At 44.0% G+C, this 21,667-nt stretch overlaps 1 protein-coding gene across 1 annotated transcript in view; it reads right to left on the bottom strand.

Moving 5' to 3' along the window:
* CFAP43 (cilia and flagella associated protein 43) overlaps positions 1 to 21,667 on the bottom strand; it is a 126,427-nt gene that overhangs the window by 24,989 nt on the left and 79,771 nt on the right. Inside the window, exons 17-30 of the mRNA XM_078777100.1 lie at positions 20,648 to 20,923; positions 20,445 to 20,575; positions 10,773 to 11,540; positions 7,975 to 8,092; positions 7,817 to 7,882; positions 6,262 to 6,339; positions 4,232 to 4,357; positions 3,910 to 4,014; positions 3,587 to 3,703; positions 3,232 to 3,429; positions 2,553 to 2,792; positions 2,372 to 2,461; positions 2,201 to 2,278; positions 837 to 962 (exon numbers count right to left, since the gene is read on the bottom strand). Of these exons, the coding sequence (XP_078633226.1) occupies positions 837 to 962; positions 2,201 to 2,278; positions 2,372 to 2,461; positions 2,553 to 2,792; positions 3,232 to 3,429; positions 3,587 to 3,703; positions 3,910 to 4,014; positions 4,232 to 4,357; positions 6,262 to 6,339; positions 7,817 to 7,882; positions 7,975 to 8,092; positions 10,773 to 11,540; positions 20,445 to 20,575; positions 20,648 to 20,923 (2,517 nt within the window). The remainder of the gene's footprint in view (positions 1 to 836; positions 963 to 2,200; positions 2,279 to 2,371; positions 2,462 to 2,552; positions 2,793 to 3,231; positions 3,430 to 3,586; positions 3,704 to 3,909; positions 4,015 to 4,231; positions 4,358 to 6,261; positions 6,340 to 7,816; positions 7,883 to 7,974; positions 8,093 to 10,772; positions 11,541 to 20,444; positions 20,576 to 20,647; positions 20,924 to 21,667) is intronic.

Raw genomic sequence — 21,667 nt, 5'->3', positions numbered from 1 at the left:
TGCAAAGACAGACTCGGCGACTCCACTGACAATACCTGCAACATCTGCAAGACCATCTCGAAATAAAAGACTGGGTGGTCCTGGCTCCACAAAGGCAGGAGCACAACATTTTAGATGTGAGGGATCTCTGGGTTGATCCCGACCCCGGGGAGATCAATCGACTCTCTTCGTCCTGCAAGTCTGGTCGAGCAGAGCTGACCAGGCTAATCATCAACAACAACAACAACAACAACAACAAACTACCGTTTATGGCATTTCCTACACGTCTCGAGCAGAGTCTTCCTTCTTTATTCCTTTGGAATTGCCCTTTATGCATCCTCTGAACCCTCCTGAAGCTGTCGGTCTCCAAGTAGATTTGCTCGACTACGAATGGTCATTATTTGACAGCGTTTGTTTCGGATTATCAATTCTTCAATCCAATCAAGGAAAGAAGCAGTTTTCTCAAGAAAAACTAAACAAACAAACGATTCGTTCCTTCTTCACGTCTTCTTAGACACGTCTCTCTTGTTAAAAGACATATCCTTAGACATTGAGTGAGGTATTCATTTCCATGAGGTGAGCTCACATGAAGAGTATTCATCGATTTGTACGAGTTACAATTGAATAAATACGGTTTTATGAAAAGAATGGCACAGACTCTCAACGCAAGCATTTCCACCAAAGCGGCACCACTCAGTGACCTAGTCAAACACAATCGACTACATGTGTGTGTTCGGCAAATACTCTCGAGCTGCTTTTCTTGGGAATCAATAAAAATAAAATGCGTGCAATGTGAACCAAATAAAAATTCTAAAGAAATACACAAACGACTGACTGGAAAGGTGATTCAGCATTACTTTTCGGTAGTTCTCCTTTTTGTCATTTAGCTCTTTGACTTGGTTGTTGTAGTCCTTCATTTGGTAGTGATCTTCAATAGTCCACTCTTCCTTCGGTTTGGACATGCAACCTGGCTCCGGGATCTCCTGGTGTGTGGGCCAAAGCATCATCAACAAATCAAGCGGTTGAATTAATGATCGGATCAATCGTTATTTAAATGATTTGAAATGGTGGGATAAAAATTTACACACAGGCTTTTTCTTCCTTTGTATGAAGCACATGGCTGTGGGTAGCATCATTTACCGGAGGGGGCAGCAGTGCCGCTGATGCAGTGCCTCATTTAAGTTAGGGCAGGAATTTGAAATTTGTCGTGGAGGATACCATGGGAACTTTAACATCCACCAACAAATGCAGGTTTATGGGACAAGCAGTTTAGCGTAACATCCCACGGAGGGAACACATCAATGCCTCTCTCTGCCTGTGAAACACCAGGATGGCGGTTTATAGCCCAGTCGAGATTTTAAAGCAGACGACAGCTCAGAGGCGAGTGTGCACACCTCTCGACTATCCCGCCAGACCAACACATGGGTTTGTCTACAAAAAGGGAAACCAAATATCAAGTATATTGCAGCACTTTGTCATCCATAACACCAGAGATTGTGGAATGCAGAGAATCTTTTTTTTGTTCTCAGAAAATTCTACCTTGGCAGCAATCCCCCGAGATGTACTGTATGTATGGTTACCCAGCCAGCAAGCCCAGGTGGGGCCCAAATGGGTTTTCGTCGGTTGGGTGGGCTGAACTGGACTTGGGCTTTGAACTGGGCCCTATGTGGGTCCCAGGTGAGCCAAGCCAATGTTATTTTCAGAAGTTTAAAAAACATGGTAGCTATATATATATATATCTTCTGTATATTGTATTTCTTTAAAATCATATTAAAATCGAATGCATGCTGTTATTTTAACTGTGAAAGCTGTTTTTATAACAACAAAAAACATTAAGCAATATACATGCAGGTGTGTACTGTGGGCAAGCCCACAAAAAGCCCATGCCCAGCCCACAAAAGCCCACGTCCCACCCACATGGTCGAGCCCACAAAATTTCCATGTCTTGCCCATGTGGGCTAACCCAGTTGGGCACCGGGTGGTGCCTATGGACAAATCCAGCCGGGGCCTAAGCAGGGGGACCACAAGTCCTTGGGACCCACAAGTTAGCCCACATAGGACACATATGGGCCCCAGCTGGACATGCTGGCTGGGTAGTTTCCCAAGTAACTTTACCAATATGGCACAGGGTGGTTAAATGCATGCAAATTTCACGTCCATTACACTGATCTATCCAGGTACAAAAGAAGCCATTTGTGGTTAGTATTGAGGTTTCTGTTACCATTTTAAGAACATTCTTCTTCAGTTCCAGGACTCCCCACATCATATCCGTCAAGCCTTGCAGTCGACGATTGTCAGCCTGAAATGGCAAAACGTAAGAGAAGATTAACGATTGAAGAGAACAACAGTCCGAACAATTCTCATTCATCAATGTCATACCTTTCTAACTTACCTGTGCAATCGATTTCCCAGGGTCGTTCCTTTTTAATGCCTCTTCACGCTGGGCCTTCTGTTCAGCCGTGAAGGATAATGCCATCTCCACCTGAAAGAGGATGAGGTGTTAGCAGCACATCGCAAAGGTAATTCCTCATAGTACCAAACCAACCCTGACAGGATCGATCGTTGCTCCTCACCTCCCAATCTTGTACATCAAATACCCTCTCTGGAACCTCATTCTCTGTCAGCTCAGGCTCCCACACGCTCTCCAAATTGCCAGGCTTGCTTGCTGACTCCCCAGCCTCAATGCCCAGGTCGTTGAGGATCTCACGAATGTACTTATTTTTCTCTTGTATACGACTCATCGCCCGTTCCTTCTGTTTCCGCACCACCTCAAAGTCTTTGTTGAAATTTGTTTTCAATTTGTAAAGTACATCCTGAATGCCCACAAAGTGAGGATGAAGAGATGCACAGTTAGAGGGAATCTCTCACTTGAATGTGGTCCCAAACTCAGCTCTGTGTTGCCCAATAGATATGAAAAACTAACCAACTGGAAAGAAAGTTAAAATGACAAAACATCAAAAAATACCAAAATGGGACACTTCTTTTTTATGGAAGATCTCAGCTAATGGTGGAGCTAAACAACAAAGGACACAGGTTTATATACTACCAAAGGGTATTGGGGTGGAGGGTGCGGGGGTTACAGACCACGATTCCACAATCAGACGAATAAAGGGACAAATGACTGAAGGTGGCCAACCAGTCTGGACTTCAGGAGGGTGAGAAGGTGAGAGGTTATCGAGTTAACGCATTTTTGGGGGGTTCTTCGATGCATCGTCTAGGTGGAAATAGACCATGTGCAATGTGATGAATTACCTTCAGTAGCATAATTTGGTTCATTTTCTGGTCTCTGGTGTGCAAGTCAAACTGGCAGTAAAGATATGGAGAATCTATGCCAATGGAAGCGCTCAGGCTGCCGGGAACTGAAAAACCCTTGATCTCTTGAGGCGCCCCCTCCTCTTCTTCTTCCGCCACTTCCTCTTTCCCTTGCATTTCAATCAGTTCCTCCCAGATCTGAAAGTACATGGGAAATTGGTTCATGACTGGTACTGTACGTAGAAGTCAGGATGGCAGTTTGATTCATTAGTTGTTGACATTAAACTCATCAGAGGACAAATTTATAAATATATATGTTCTTGTTTCTGATTTTCTCCTCGATGTTCCTGAGCACCTTCTTATCTGCAATCTCAATCTCTCGCTGCATGATGACCTTCTGTAGATTCTGCCAGTCCTCATCACTCCTCTCTTTAATGGCGTAATTATGAACTTCCAGTTCGGAAAGGAATGCCTGGTGTGAGGTTGAAGGAGAGCGAATAAATGCAAAGCCATACACATCGAACATCAAATACTGAATACCAACAGTGTACGCCTTTCATCTACCTACTTACCTTAATCAGCCATAATGGCAAGAGCACAGTACGCAATAAAGGTTCTGCATCTTTATAAAGGTGAAGAGGTAAAGCTAAAGACCGAGAGGTTTAACAAAATAAATACCTTGATGGACCGTGCTTTAACAGACAGTTCATCCCAGCATTCCTTCGTGATGAGATGCTGCAGGTACTGCTTAGACAGCTTATCCATCTCTGCCTCCTCCTCTATCTGAAGTCGATGAGGATAACAATGTCAGTTCAAACAGAAAATAACCTCAAAATTTTTCTTTACTTCAAAAAGGAAACATTCCTTTTTCGTTTCTTCTGTTGGTGATGTTGCACTCATCAATAATCATCTGTCTATTCAAACAACGGGATAACTAGATAATGTTGTTGTTCAATAGGAATGCAACACACTCCAATATTTGACATTGTATTCCAATAACCTCCTCAAGATGGTGCTTTCCTTCAGCCTCCAGCCTCTGCCATTCCTCGGGATCTAGGAAGAACTCACTCCATTCCAGTCTCTCCAGTTCTGGACATTTTGTGTTCTCCTCCATCAGTTGTTGAAGCTGTTGCATTCCATGCATAGTGAAGGATGGGATATCAGCCACATAAACACATGACTATTACATTAATTTAACTCTTCAAAAGTATGGAGGAGCTTCATTATACAAGATGGATGGTTAACACTGATATAATTGGATTGTAGGAAACAAGCAGCCAAAGTGCAAACACACAATATGAGAAAGGGCAGTAAAACTCACATATAGGTATGGGGTTTGGTGTGAAATGACAATAAGCCATCATGACTTAAAAATAGATGGTATTCATAGAATACTTACCCTGCGCAGTCAACCTGGTGTGAGCTAACTCTTCTGTTTTTGAGCTAACCCTGCTATCACCCTTCTGTCCAGTTCATCTCAAACCAGCTCGATGGGGTTTAAGTCTGGAGACTGTGCTGGCCATTCCATGATTTGAAGCCGACCGTCTTGTTCTTTTCCTCGAGGTAGTTTTGACATAATTGTAGGTCTTTCCTTTAGAGAAATTTCAAAGAAAGACAAGGTGTCAGTGAGTACAGTTTCCAACACCATCAAGACGCATCTGGAAACTGGAGGAAACTCTGACAGGAAGAGGTCTGGCAGACCCAAAGCCACAACAGAATCAGAAGACAAGTTTCTGAGAGTCAACAGCTTGCGTGATAGGCGGATCACAGGACAACAGCTTCAAGCACATCTTAACACTGGTCGAAGTAAGCAAGTCTCAGTTTCGCATTGGTCTCAGTTTCTCAACCAGGCGTATACCAGAGGGTATTGCATGGCGCTGCAAAATGCTGTGGTAGTCCTTTTGGTTCACGGTGCCAGTCACTCTGTGCAAGTCGCCGACTCTGGATCCAGCAAAATAGCCCCAGACCATCACGCTTCTTCCTCCATGTTTGACAGTTGGTGTCACACACTGAGGAACCATCCTTTCGCCTACTCAACGGCGTACAAAAACCCTTTGTGATGAAAAGAAGATTTCAAATTTTGATTCATCGGTCCATAAGACCTTCTTCCAATCTTCAATAGTCCACTGGCGGTGCTTCATGGCCCAGGCAAGGATCTTTTTCTTATTTTGCCATCTTACCAATGGTTTTCTTACTGCCACTCGACCTGTCAAACCTGCAGCTCGAAGTCTTCTCTTCACAGTTGAAACTGAGACTTGCTTACTTCGACCAGTGTTAAGCTGTGCTTGAAGCTGCTGTCCTGTGATCCGCCTATCATGCAAGCTGTTGACTCTCAGAAACTTGTCTTCTGATTCTGTGGTGGCTTTGGGTCTGCCAGACCTCTTCCTGTCAGAGTTTCCTCCAGTTTCCAGATGCGTTTTGATGGTGTAGGAAACTGTACTCACTGACACCTTGTCTTTCTTTGAAATTTCTCTAAAGGAAAGACCTACAATATGTCAAAACTACCTCGAGGAAAAGAACAAGACGGTAGGCTTCAAATCATGGAATGGCCAGCACAGTCTCCAGACTTAAACCCCATCGAGCTGGTTTGGGATAAACTGGACAGAAGGGTGAAAGCAAAGCAACCTACAAGTGCAACACATTTGTGGGAACTTCTGCAACAGTGTTGGGAAGAACTTCCCGAACAATATTTGATTTCCATTGTAGAAAGAATGCCACGAGTGTGTTCGGCGGTTATATCTGCAAAAGGTGGCTACTTTGCTGAGTCAAAAATGTAAATTAAATTTGTTAAACAAAATGATTCTATGATTTATTTTTTATCTCCAATTCTTTATTTGTTCTATGCTTAATTTCAGAGTACATTGAGACATTAAACTGCATAAATTTCAATAAAAACTGGAAAAATTGAGGTGTTCTAAAACTTAGGACCGGTAGTGTATGTTGTTGGGAATACCAATCATTAATCAGGAATTTGCAATTACTCCAAAGTGGATTAAAAATGCTATTATTTATGCTGATTGGAGCTTGTACCTCTTCTTGGAGTTTTTGAACATCCTCATGAAGCTGCCTCGTTTGCCCCTCATGTTTCTTCTTTTCTTCCAACATTGCCTGCATGAGGAGAAGAGTGAGGAAATGAACAAAAGGCAAAAATCCTTTGGAAAAACAAAACAAAATGGCGCTCAGTTCCTTCAACAGCAGCGAATTTATCATCTGAAAATCGTTATGTAAAAGTATTGTTATGTCGGGTGGGGTAGTGATATATAGAGCCAGCTAGATCTGAATAGATAGCATGCTTCGTCTGTCACGGTAAGGAATATACCTTGTAATAAGTTCTGTTTAGGCGATTTGTCGGTTAAGATGTATACCTGTGGACATACCAGGATGTTCGTGTGTTAAATAGAATAGGGATTAAAGAATAACGCCCTTGTGTGTCACACCTGGTAGTCAAACCTTTGTCCCTTATGGCAATGCATACCTGTAGACACGTAGTTAGGTCCCTAGCGCAACACTAAATAATTCCCTTCCCTGACATGACGTTGGAAGACGAACAGGCAAAAGGAAACCAGGCCAGGACACCGCCGCATGGCCGCCGCCACCTACACCTCCGGCAGGCCTATCCACCTCGAATAGCACGCGCTATGACCACGGAACAGGGAATGAGTGCAGGGTCGGTGCGGTAGGCGCGAACCTCCAGCCAACGAGTCGGTGGAGGGCACTGATTGGGTGGCGCGCCAGGGCTGACGTCATGACCGCAGGAAGGTTATTTAAGGGAGCGCCAAACGCCATATTTGTCTCTTGCGGTTCGTGCTCTTGGAGATCCAGCAGTTCGTAGCACGTCAGGTTTTTTCTTGCTTGCGCAGCTCCCTCTTGCAGCACGTCCTTCCCTGGCTGTCATGTGCGATCGGTGCTTCTGAAGCTTGGAGTGGTGTACGGACCTCGCGGGCGTTGGCTCGCCATCTGCGTGTGCTTGGAGCGGTGCTCGGTGCTGTGGTGCTGAAGCGAGTGACCTCGTGGGTGCATCGGGGCCGAACGGAGCCGTGTTGGATGGCGGACAAGACAAGACGAGGGACAGATAAGGCCGCACGCACCATTTTACATTTTACACGACGAGACAATTATTTTCCTTTAATCCATTCCTGTGTCTGTTGTTGAGTCTGGTGCGCGGGATCCCGATTTAGGACATTTTATTACCGGTGCGGATTTCCCTGTCCCGCGATTCCTTGTAAATAAACCTTTGCATTATTTTCCATTCCCCACAAATCTTGTGTCCGGTTGAGTTCGTTCGCCTTCCACAGCTACGTGCTTTTGCCGCAGCCTCCCACTTTCCTTCTTCCTCCCGCGCGACCACAGCAAAATCCGTATTGGCCGTCGCCTCAATTAAAACCGTTTAGGCCTATCCGCGGTCTCTGGTGTTAACCGGAGTCGCACGACAGTATGCTCCTCTTTATCTGTATTACAAAAAGGATTTTCACAGAAACAAACTCAATATACGCGAATGAAGCATTTCTCGGACACACACACACACGCACACACATAAACACACTTAACACAAACCAGATACTGTATAGCAAATGCAAAGACTCACCTGTTCTTCCTTGATTTGTAGCCATGTTTTGGTGGTTTCCTTTTTCCCCTCAGGTTGTGGGATTTCCTGCATCAAACATGCACATATTACATACAATCGACACCGCCAATCACTTAAGGTATTAAGGGCACACACAGGCTTTTCCGTGCTTCGCCAACCTCTATTTCCGGCATGTCCTGCATGGTGTGAGCCTGTGCCTGTTGGTCTTCGCTCAGCCTGCTCTTCTGGCTCTGTGCAAACGCCACTGCCTCCATTGTCTTTGCTTTTATATCTCCACTGTAATAACATCACGATTAGATCCTTGTACTTTACAGCAGAGAAAATGCATTTATCTCGAATTACTATCCAACCATTTTTGAAGCTTAAGAAACTTCTGTTTGTCCAAATCCTTAATTTGTTCAAAAATTAACAATCACACTTGTCCCCCTCCCCCACATTACAAATATGGTATGGAACAGCAGGAGGATTGTATACTCTACATACAATACACCATAATGACAAAGCAAAAACATGCTTTTAGAAAGTTTTACCCATTTATTGAAAATGAAATACAGAAATATCGAATTTACATTAGTATTCACCCCCTGAGTCAATACTTCGTATCAACGTCTTTGGCAGCAATTACAACCAGTGGCGTAGTGTTGGGTGCAGAGGGGGCGACCGCACCAGGCGCGAAGTGGATGGGGCACCAAATGACACATTCAAAAAACCGTTTTCATGCTCCATTTGGTTGTATTGTTTATAAATTATAATACAACGAACTCGTGAGATCATGAAAAGCAACTTTCAGAACCGCGTTTTACAGTTTAAACTCCGTGCTACATGACAATGTGTCATGTCGATGTTTACAAAGTCCTTTCTATCTGAATTCAATTTTTTCCCTTTTTACTATTTATATCACCTTGCACAGGTGTCCGTGAAGTTAGCACCCTTTACCCTTTACCCTTTACCCGATTCAAAGTTAGGGTTGTACCATTACAAAAATGGGGGAATGTTGTGGATTTATTTGTACAAAAGGCGGATGCGAATGCGTAAATAGGGTAAATTATGGACTATGGTAATCCGATAATGGTCCGAATCCTGTAAAGGCCTGAGAAACATAATGTAAGAAGTGAATAGCGCAGTTGTTCAAATCCAGTAATGGACGGTATCGGTTAATCGTTCCAATGCAGTAAAGGTTTGAATAGGGTAAAGGTTTGAATAGGGTAAAGGTTTGTATCCGGTAATGGTTTGTATCCGGTAATGGTTTGTATCCGGTAATGGTTTGTATCCGGTAATGGTTTGTATCGGGTAAAGGTTTGAATAGGGGAAAGGTTTGTATCCGGTAATGGTTTGTATCCGGTAATGGTTTGTATCGGGTAATGGTTTGAATAGGGTAAAGGTTTGAATAGGGCAAAGGTTTGAATAGGGTAAACGTTTGAATAGGGTAAAGGTTTGAATAGGTTAAAGGTTTCAATCGGTAAAGGTTTTAGTAGGGTAAAGGTCTGAATGAGGGGTGGGTTGTGAGAGTTGTTGTTGTAGTGCTTGTTGTTGTTGCTGCCGTTATGTTTCTCAGGCCATTACCGATTCAGTCCACTCCCGGATTCGAACCATTAACCGATTCAAACGTTTACCGGATTCAAACCTTTAGCCGATTCAAACATTAACCGATTCAAACGTTTGCCGGATTCGAACCATTAACCGATTTTATAACTAGATGGTATTCATAGAATACTTACCCTGCGCAGTCAACTTGTTGTGAGCCAACTCTTTTGTTTTTGAACATTTTTTTTCTTTGATCCAATATGGCTGCCAGACCACGTGAGCGATGACATCATAAATTTATATTCTCTAATATAATTGTTGCATAGATCACGCTCAATACATTTGAAACTGATCAGACTAAGCGTTGTCCCTGTCAAATTATGACATCATAATTATGGCACCAATGACGTCATCATTAACAACACCTATTCCCCATATGGAGTTTCTTTAGAGCCATTAACCATTAACCATTAACCATGAGCCATGTTTCAATTTTTTCCATGCAGCGGTTTTGGAGATATAGAGGTGCAACATTTTTCAGTTTTTCCAAGATGGCGCCTGTACCACATGACCCATGATGTCATGATTCCCATTAAAATATTCTAAAGGAGGAGGTGCTCCTCTGGTGAAAATCTAGTGTCCATCAGACCAACAGTTGCTGAATTTTTTAAAAATAATGAACGGATGGATAAGTGTTGTATTTGTCAAATTATGACGTCAAAACGAAGGCACCGATGACATCATCATTAACATATCTAACCCCATGAGGAGTAGTTGACAATGAGCCAGGTCTCAATTTTTTCCATGGAGTGGTTTCAGAGATATAGATGGGTGAAGTTTTTCCAAGATGGCGCCTGTACCACGTGACGTATGACGTCATAATAATCATAATATTCTACAGGAGGAGGCGCTCCTGTAGTGAAAATTTCATGTCAATCGAACCACCGGTTCCTGAGAAAATTAATTTTTTAGATGCAGACACGGCAGGCGGCACACGTAGGGTAGCGTGGGGCAAGACGCCCCCATTAAGCAAGATTGCTGATATCTGCTCCTGTTGCAGCTATAGAGAACTAAAAGTAAATGCAAACAATAAGGACACATTAGCGCTACATAATAGCACAAGCACACCAAGATAGAAAAAAACGAAAAAGAACAAGAAGTGAATTATTTTTTTTGGCCTCTTTGCCCCATGCCGGAGGTAAAACGCCCACCAGGTTGGGGCAAAACGCTTACTGTGGGCGTGTTGCCCCTGAGAAGTGAGCGTTTTGCCCCTTACTTCCGAATTACATAAAAAGAAGATAATACTAACGTCTGACTAGAAAAACATAGTCTCCTACATAGAGGAAATTTCACTGTAAATACAAAATGTCATGAATTGTGACTTGGTCAAATTCAAACAGTCATGGGCACATGTCAGTCCGAGACATCCGACTCGCAGTTTGGGCACAGGAACTGGGCCAGTCCTGGCGTACATTGTTCATGTGCCCAATGAAGGCACAACTGGCACTGCACCCACACCTCCCTGGGTCTGGCACGGCTGTACTCCTCACAGCATATAAGACAAGGCCAGTCTTCCTCCTCACTCGAAGCCTGTCGAGCACCTTTTGTGGCCATGACTTTCCCGGGCTTTTGAACAGTTGTCAGCCCTGTCTCATCCATGTTCCACACTCTTGAAGGGGTGTAGTCTTCAGCTGTCAAACACTCCTTGAAGAGGTCAAAGAAACCCTGGACCCTGGGTTTATTGAAGCCCACAACACACGCTATGCTGGTTGCTTGAGGCTGCCTGAGGGTGAGGTCATGATGGGAGAGAAAGTTCTGGACCCAGTCCTTTCCTGCCATCCGGGACTCTCTGTTGAAAGGGTGGCTAATTTGAGCCTTCTCAGCAACATCAAATGCTAGACGCTGCATGTCCCGCATCCTCAGACCGTACAGTCGCCTCTGCATCTCCGTTACATGTGCTTTCAGCTGCGCGTCGATCTCAGGAGGAAGGGCATTCTTATATCTCCCAAAATTCAGCACACCAGGTGCTGCTACTTGCTGGTCTCTGTGCCTTCGTAGGGTACGTGCCGGAACACCAAAGTCCTTGCTGGCACGAATGAGTGGAAGTCCCTCGCTCACTGCTGTCAAGGCTGCAGACAAGTTGCTTTGGCCATAATTGCCCCTCTCTGTCTTCCTTTTGTATGTTCTCACCATCATGTATCTGTTGACAAGTGTTTAAAAATGATTCAGTCTCTAAATCATAATTTCTTTTATTCATAACTTAGCGGAATATATTCAAATGATAGTCACTTTTACTAGCATAGCAGAGAGAGAGAGAGAGAGAGAGAGAGAGAGAGAGAGACACAGAAAGAGAGAGAGAGAGAGAGAGAGAGAGAGAGAGAGAGAGAGAGAGAGAGAGAGAGAGAGAGAGAGAGAGAGAGAGAGACAAAGAGACAGAGACAGAGACAGAGACAGAGAGAGAGAGAGAGAGAGAGAGAGAGAGAGAGAGAGAGAGAGAGAGAGAGAGACGTGCAGTACTCTAGCATTTCAAGTCAAGTCGGTATTACATTCAGTGGAATGAGGGGCACATTAGGCGTCTTGCCCCAACATCCCAGTGGGCGTTTGACCCCCAATCTGTTACAAATCTTATCTTTGGAAATCTGACTTAAAGCAAGGGAGGCAACTAGTTTAGTCTGGCATCAACAGATAGCTAACAGATCCCCATAACAAGAAAAAGTAGAGACGTTCTGTTTCTTCTGCTATTTAGATGATGGTACTGAACAAATGAAGTATGAAATTTACAACAAACAGGACGAAAACAAAGAAACACATCTGAGAAACGTACCGCTTTCTCTGCCTGTGTCGCCGTCGTGGCAGGAAAGGATGTTTGCGGAAGAAAGCTCGCAAGGCATCATGGGGCTCGTTGCATCACGTGGTTTAGTATATATTGTGGGTAGGCGTTTGACCCCTACTGGGCCTCTTGCCCCACCCTACCCTACGCAACTGAATGCTTAAACGTTCTTTTCGCTTTGCGAGCACAGGGTAATGAGGTTTAATATGCATTCGATAACATGGAGATTGCCCATTGGCCCAAGGGATGGAGGGGTGTAACTGTTGGACGTTTGTTATGTAATTACGTCGATCAAATCTAGATATCTCACGGTGTATGCCCCAATCAGCAATGGCCAGGATCACATTTCATGTGAGTTCTTTAACTTCCTTGCCTTCCTCTGCTGCTCTGTCTCATCAGCTCTAGTCTCTAGTCTAGGCCATAGAAATACCACACCATGCTGCATGCATGTTTGATGTAGTTTTTGTTAATGGTCTTGTTGCATACCTGCCTGTTCTACTGCTTCAGCATTAGTTTACCTTTCACCAAGCCCAGGTATGCTTGGACCAGGGTGGGGATTATACGTTCGTTTTATTATTGCTAAATGGTACAAATATTATTACTGTTGTTAATATTATTAGTATTAATAAATGCTTTGTTACAATGTTATCATTGTTTTTGTTATTTATTTTGTAATAGGAATACCATACCATGGAAGGACCAATTAAACTGCTTTATGCACCTTAACATGGCACGTGTTTAGAAACAAAGGAATTCTTCTGGATTCTTTGTAGTTAATAGGCCTAATCATCTCAGGAGATCATAAATAAATCTATTCCCATTTTGAACAGGTTCCAGGGCTCTGCTGCTGAGCCCGCTGGGGAAGCTTAAGCTCTTTCATATGGCCCCCCAATAGGAATTTCTGACGATGTCAGTGCCTGCAGGGGGCGCTATTTTTGACCTTCGCCCCGAGCGCCACAAAGCATCACTCCGCCACTGATTACAGCATCGAGTCTTCTTGGGTACGTCTGTATCAGCTTTGCACATCTGGATTTGAGGCCTTTCTCCCATTCTTCCTTACAGATTTGCTCAGGCTCTGTTAAGCAGAATAGGGAACATCTGTGAACAGCAATCTTCATGACTTTCCACAGATTCTCCATGTGATTCAAGTCTAGGCTTTGGCTGGGACACTCATGGACTTTCACATTCTTGTTCTGAAGCCATTCCAGTGTTGCTTTGGCTGTATGCTTGGGGTCATTGGACTGTTTGAATGTAAATGTTCACCACAGTCAAAGGTCTTTTACACTCCGAATTGGTTCTCCTCAAGGATTTTCCTGTATTTTGGCTCCATTCATTCTCTCCTGACAAGGTGGAGAAGTTTGTCAAACCTCGACGCTGATTCTGCAACTGGACCAGATGGCATCAGCCCACGAGTCTTAAATCCTGCTCTGCCGCTCTTTCACGCCCTCTCTCTATTCTCTTGACCCTCTCTTTTTCTCAAGGTCATCTGCCATTAGCTTGGAAATCAGCCAACATTACCGCTTTACACAAAAAAATGTGCAAAAACAGATCCTTGCAACTACAGACCAATCAGCCTTCTCCCAATTATCAGCAAAGTCATAGAATCCATCATTGCTTCGGATATCAAATCCTTACTCTTCTCCAATGGCTTGATCTCTGATCATCAATTTGGTTTCAGACCAGGTCACTCTACTCTGGACATGCAACTTCTGCTGTCTCAACAATGGATGGAGATCCTCAATGCCAAACAGAAAATCAGAGCTGTCTCCCTTGACATATCACGTGCCTTTGATACAGTCTGGCACCCCGCCCTGCTCTGCTCACCAAACTCTCCTCCTATGGTATCCATGGAAATCTCCACGCATGGCTTGCGGACGTCGTCTCTGGTCTTAGTCAACGTGTGGCCCTGAATGGATATCTCTCATCTCCCCTTCCTGTTCAGGCTGGAGTTCCCCAAGGCAGTGTTCTGGGCCCTGTGCTTATTCTGGTCTTCATCAATGATCTCTCCGACTCTCTGGAAAATCCTCTCTATATCTTTGCTGATGACCACTCTCTGCCGCTCCATTCCTCATCCCTCAAATCGGCAGTCTGCAGCCTCCTAACTCTCTGCAGACCTGGATAAAATCACAGACTGGTCAAACAAGTGGAACATGTCTTTCAATCCTGACAAATCTCACACTCTTACTATGTCTCTCCGAAAAGACCGACTGGACAACCCTCCCATCTACTTTCTCAACAATCCTCTCCAATAAGTTCTGTCATTCAAGCTTTTTGGTCTCACTATCTGCCATGATCTTTCCTGGGAAAACCACATTTCCAAGCTGGCCTCCAAAGCCAGTCGCCGACCGGGCATCCTCCGTCGTGCGAAGTCCTTCCTTGGCACACCTGAGCTCCTCACCACATACAAGGCTTTCATCCACAGCTCAATGGAATACTGCTCTCCCATCTGGGCTGGTGCTCCTGCCTCACACCTAGCTCGGCTTCACGCTGTTGAAACCAAAGCTTTCAGAATCATTGGAATCTCCCACGATGAAGCTGATTGCGAGGACCTTTCACTCACTCACCACAGGCAGGTAGGTGGTCTTTCTGTCTTCTACCGACTCCTATCCTGCCTAGCTCCCGCAGTTCTATCTGTGCTCTGTCACCAAAATATACCTTCAGGTCACACAAGATCTGCCAGCAACCCTCTTCTGGTGAAATTGCCAAAATCAAGACTCTCTGCCCACCTTCACTCTTTCATTCCTCTTTTCTCCCGCCTCTGGAACAAACTCCCTCACTCTATTCAATCTCACTCCTCCCTCCAGGTGTTTAAAACAGCTGTTCACCACCATCTTCTATCTTCCCCCATCCAAAACCTTGATCTTTTCTACCCCTGCTAATTCACCCGAGATCCACTTTTTTGAAATACCAACTTCTTTCCTGGATGCCCTAGCAGTGTCCATGTGTTTTATACCTCTCCCACCCCCCCACCCCCAATCCCCTTTCCCATGCCTCCTACCCCCAAGCCCTCTCCTTTCCACAGATCTCCCAATGTCCCTGTTTTCTACTGTTGTACTTGTGTGCTTCCCTCTCTCTCTCCCCATCTTGTCTCCCGCTCCCATTATTATATGTTTTATGTGTCCGTTTTTTTCTTGTGATTAATGTTTGTTCTTACATGACCCTCGATCTTGTTTTTGAAAGATAAAAAAAATAAAAATCGACAAAAAATAATCGATAAAAATATTATGATTTTGAAAAAACCTCGATTAAAAAAAAAAGATTTTGAAATTGACTTGATACCGAGCTGCTTCGAATCTGGAAGTGAACACATGACAATGAGCTGGTTTGATAATATCTCAAAACAATCGTCATTTAACACAGTATTTTTTTTGTTGAAGTATCAATTTTTGATTGGAATGACTTTTGGAATTTAGTGAATACAATTATGATTTTGAATTTCCAACTGCACGGAACTGCTCCACATTCGGATGTAAGCTCAGCACGGATTTAAATATTTGTTTATGTCACGAGTGTTGGTAAAAGTTTATTTTTAGCCGCGTCACAGACGCTGCTAATAGAGTGCCCTCTGCTGTTGTTGTTGTTCTTCTTGTTCTTCTTCTTCTTGTTCTTGCAGAGAAGACAAAACCTCAAAGCTCCACCCATTCTGGGAACCATAGCTCCACCCATTTTGGGAGAGGCTTCATATAAACAAATATCCACCATTTTATTAACTCGCATAGCTTTGAGGCCTGTTTTGTAGGCCCGTGGTGTCTTCCTCTCTCACACACTTTTATTTCAAATCAAATTCGATATATTATTTCATTTTTCACAGTCGCTAACATAGTGTTAGACTCGGTTGAAAAAAAACGGGAAGAAAATCCGATGAAAGTTGCCCTTTATAGAACGAAATGAATTCTCAAAGGCCTGTAATTTCAAGTCCATTGAGATATATTTTCTTTAAATCGCGGCATGGTCAGTCATACACCGCCTGAAATAAGAGACGGGAAAATGCAGAGATATATTAAAAATTCGTCCATTTTTTGACAATCGTCACGATGAAATATTTAATTTATACGTCGTCACAATAATGTGGAGAGAGGAGCATAGCTTCGTTCACGTGTCGCCACATACGGGAAATTGCCGAGATATATATTTTTTACAATCACGGCATGGTCAGTCATACACCACTTGAAATAACAGATGGGAAAATGCCGAGATATATAAAAAAATCGTCCATTTGATGACAATCGTCACGATGAAATATTTAATTTATACGTCGTCACAATAATGTGGAGAGAGGAGCATAGCTTCGTTCACGTGTCGCCACACACGGGAAATTGCCGAGATTTTTTTTTTTAAATCGCGGCATGGTCAGTCATACACCGCCTGAAATAACAGACGGGAAAATGCCGAGATATATTAAAAATTCGTCGCCACACACGGGAAATTGCCGAGATATATTTTCACTTTGCACAAAAATAACATCAAGTAATCGAATCAATAGGAATGTCCTGTGCCTATAACATCGACGTTATAGGCACAGCTGCATAGAGGCATTGTGTAACATCGACGCGGCTTTTGTTTTAATAAAAACTTTTTGTACTTATTTATTATATTAATAGATGCTATTTAATTTCTGACTGGAGTTAGGCTGTTTGGAATGAAAATAGAGCTAACAACAACAACATGCATTTTAAGGCCATTTTCCCTGCTAGAGCGGGGGTTAGCCTTGCGGTCCCCATGACAATCTTCTCCATCTTGCCCTATTTTCTGCATCTCTCCTTGTTAACCCCCTTGCCCGCATTTCTTCTTCCACCATCTTTAGCCAAGTCTTTCTCGGTCTTCCCCGTCCTCTACTTCCTTCTACATTCATTTCCATCACTCTTCTCAACCAGTCACTTTCATCCTTCCTCAACACATGACCAAACCATCTCAACCTGTTCCTCTTCACAGCATCAATCACAGGCTCTATTCCCATCATCTTTCGCAATTCATCATTTGTCTTCCTCTCTCTCAACGATACTCCGCACATCCACCGAACCATTCGCATTTCCACCCTTTACAGCCTTCGTTGCTGCTCTGCGTTCATTACCCATGTCTCGCTCCCATAAATCATAACACTTCTCACACATGCAGCATACACCTTTCCCTTCAGCTTCAACGACACGCCCCTCCTCATCAGCACGCCACTCAGTTTCCGAAACTTCTTCCATGCACATCTCACTCTAGCAACCATTGCCGAGTCTGATCCACCTTCTCCATTATCCATGTCTCCGAGGTAGCAAAATGTTTTCACACCTTCCAGCTTCACGCCGTCTCCAAGATCCAACTCAACATTTCCTCCATCTGCAGCTCGCTCTGTGCTCAGCTTACATTTGAATGTAGCTGCCACACTGGTTAATGACCCTCTCAGACCACTACATTTTTGATGAACCCACTCAGCGCACATTGTACATTGAATGGAGTTCAGTCCGACACCCTTCCTGCACACAGCACATGGCCACTTCCCAGTTCTTTCCACCTCACCACATGCTTTACCACTTGCCATCACCTTCGTCTTTCCTATATTCACCTTCAGACCTTTTGTCTCCATACATTCCTTCCACTTGTTCATCTTTTCCTTCAGTCCATCCATACTTTCCGCAATCAACACCAGATCATCTGCATACAACAACTCCCACGGTAAACCCTCCTTTACGTTCTGAGCCAGCACCTCCATCACAGCTACAAATAGTAGTGGACTTAGTACCGACCCCTGATGCACTCCCACCTTCACCTCGAACTCATCACTGTTCCCATCCTTCGTCCTTACAGCTGTGCGCGCTCTTTTGTACATTGCCATCACTACTCTGATCAACCATTCCTCCACTCCTAACTTCCTCAATGCCCATGTCAATACTTTGCGTGGAACCCTATTGAATGCTTTCTCCAGATCAACAAACCCAAGAAACAACTTCTTCCTCTTCTCCATGTACTTCTCCTGCAACTGCCTCACAATAAAGAGCGCGTATGTCGTTCCTCTTCCTGGCATAAATCCAAACTGCATTTCGTCTATCTTCACCTTATTCGTTATCCTCCTCTCCAACACCCTTTCCAATACCTTCATTCCATGCTCCAATAACTTTATCGCTCGGTACGAGCCACACTCCAGATGGTCACCTTTCCCCTTGTATCGAGGGACGAGTGTTCTCAGTTCACAATCCACTGGAATGCGGCCTTCTTTCCCCAACAGATTGCAGATCTCTGTCATTCTTTTCACACCCCAACTTCCTGCTGCCTTCAACATATCTCCCACAACTCCCATCGGCCCTCCCGCTTTTCTACTCTTCATTGCTTTTATCGCTTCCTCAACTTCCTTCTCAGTTATCTTCTCTGCCGGTTCTAAAACTGGGTTACTCTCTATGTTGCCATCCCATTCATTCTCTGTATTCAACAGCATTTCCATATATCTTTTCCATCTTCCTTTAATTCCATCTGGACCCACAACGATTTGTCCCACTTCATCCTTCAAGCAACTCACCCCCATCGCATCACACCTCTCTTTCGCTTCCTGCTTTGCAATCCTGAATACCGCTCTCTGACCCTCTTCCAAATCCAAGCGTTCTCCGAACATTTTCCTCCATGCTTCCTGCGCCTTTGCTACCTCTTTCTTTGCAGCCTTCTTGGCTGCCTTATCACTTTCATGCTCTGCTTTTCTGCTCCCGTACCCTTCGCCTTCTGCCACTCTTTGAACTTCTTCCTCTTCTCGTCAATCCTCTTTCCAACCTCATCATCCCACCACCATTTTTCCGAGTGCCTTGGTGGTCCTTTTGTCCATCCACATACCTCACCAACGGCTCCCAACAGACTATCTTTCATTGACATCCAACCACTATCAAGCTCAACCACATCATCCTCTACCCTACTCAGCCTCTCTTTTAATGCCTCCCTTACTGTCACTTCTTTCAACCTCCACATCTTCATTCTCGGTTGGTACTTCACCCGCCGAGCTCTCCTCGCACCTTTCTCCCTTATGTCGCAGACAACCAAGTGGTGCTGTGAAACAGCCTCCTCCCCCGGGATCACCTTTGTGTCCCGGAGGTGGCCACTATCTCGCCTACGAACAATCAGGTAGTCAACGGTTGTCGTCGACCCACCTGACGTGTATGTAACAAGCTTATTATCCTCTTTCTGGAAGTGAGTATTACAAATCAACAAATCAGCTCCATCAGCAAACTCCAAAATCCTTTCACCTTCTCCATTTCTCACACCATATCCGTAACCCCCATGAACTCCCTCAAAACCGTCAATACTCCTTCCCACATGTCCATTTAGGTCTCCTCCTACCACAACAACTTCCTCATCTTTCACGTTTTCCATCAGCTTCTCTATCGCACACCAGAACTTGTCCTTCTCTTCATCGCTCCGACCAACCTGCGGAGCATATCCCGAGATGACGTTCACCAAGAGCTTTCCAATCATCATTTTCACCATCATCAACCTATCACTCACTCTAGTCACACTCACCACACTGTCTACAAACTCCTCAGAAAACAGGACACCAACACCATTCACGCCCTCCGGGCACCCTTGCCACACAAACTTGTATTTCTGTTCCTGCCTACCCTTCACCATTGTCACACCACTTTCCTTCCATCTCGTCTCTTGCACACAACATATGTCCACTCTTCTTCTGACCAATACTTCCACCACTTCTCCTGATCTCCCTGTCATTGTCCCTACATTCCATGTCCCAAACCTCAGAAACCGATCTCCACTTCGGGCTGTACCCTGCCCATATGTAGTTGTAATTGTCATGGTTCTCTTTTTGAGGCAATGTTTTTTTTATGGCCGGATGCCCTTCCTGACGCCAACCCTCTTAGTCGCCTCCTACGACACGCAGGGATACGGTGTACCTATTCTAAACAAGGGTACACACCGGGAGGGAATGAAAATAGAGATATTGAGTTTAAATGAATGAGGAAATGACGTGAGGGTTTCTACTTTCTAACCGTGACATTCGCGGATCGCCATATGCAGATTCACCATTGACTGGGTAAGGAACCATTCAAACAGGTACGTTTTTCATGCAAGTCCTTCACGAACCTGTTGTCCATGTCTGACATGCAACTGAAGGTGGCACAGGAATGTGGAATTTTTTGGTTCCATGGTTTAGCATTCACTGTTTCTGCATTGTTTGATTGCTTTTGGCACCCCACCCATGCGTAGCACGAGTACCTCGCTCGTCCATAATAAATAGATGGACTCTAATCCTAAAGAACAAAACATCATCATGGTAAAAAACGCAAAGTAAACCTCCACTGCAGGCACAATAGGGTTCCATCACGTTTTCCTGCAGTCACCACCGATTGGCCATCCACCGCCATTGAAAGAGCAGAGACACCACCATGCTTGTGCGAATGGCAACGTTCTTGGGCCAGGGCAATCTACGCAACATGAAGATCGACACCAACCACCACCACAACAACAACAACAACAACAAACAGAGCATGCACTTAAACATACATCGCTTTTGTTGCTTGTGCCATGATGAATGCAATCGAGTCATTGAGATCAATGTGATTGAGACTTCTCATCGTCATAAAATCCCGTTCGGATGACACTTTGATTAAGAAACCCACCATTGTACCGCTGCACTCTCTGATAGACAGCAGGCCATCGGAGGCTGCAGAAAGCAGCCATTGTTGATGAGGTGAGATACACAACATGGCTTCACCTGCTAGGTGCCCTGCTAAACATTTCACTGGACGTAGCACCGGATCTGTATTATTATCCTGCAAAGATTGAAAACTTCACCAATGCCATGGTAGGTAAGGAATGAAAACAGCCATTTTGTAAAGTTTACAGGTGTGGAAGCAAAATTAATTTGTGTACGTAATTTGTGTAAATCAAGTGGATTTCCCTGAGCCTCGCCCTTGCCATTGCAAACACGTAAACTTAATGAATACATATATTAAGCAGTATTAACTGCATTCTATGAAATATATAACAATTATTTGGGCTCACGTTGAGGCAGGCATTCAGCTCGAGCTGTGATGCAATCTAGTTTATAACCATGCAGCAAAGTAAGCCCGATTAAAGAATAGAGAGATATAGTCCTTTGTTAGCCTGATATTGCATAAATAGTATACTTTTAATATGATACGACTTTTCATACGACACCTATATACACATTACACATATGTATTAAAAAGATTTAAAATATAGAACTTACAACAATGATGTATAACCCTCACTGATTTGAACTTTCTCCAACCCTGTTTTTCTCTTAGAAGATTGAGAAAGAACCGATGTCTCCATGCACACTAGGCATGCTATCTGAAAAAGCAGTAGGCTTTGTTTATTTTGTAAGATGTTTGAAATCTCTGGGTTTTTTTGATGATTTGACATTTGTGGCTGGGAGAGTTGGAGATGAAGAAAGAAAAAAGCTGACCCAAGCAGTTGAAGAATCACGCAATGCTTGCTATCTCTTTGAACCTTGTTTGACCTACCTTCTTTGATCTCTGACCATAAATAAC

The sequence above is a fragment of the Myxine glutinosa genome, chromosome 5 (genome assembly GCF_964187855.1).
Source record: "Myxine glutinosa chromosome 5, kmMyxGlut1.1, whole genome shotgun sequence".
Lineage (NCBI taxonomy): Eukaryota > Metazoa > Chordata > Myxini > Myxiniformes > Myxinidae > Myxine > Myxine glutinosa.
This window is presented reverse-complemented; position numbering and strand designations above follow the sequence as displayed.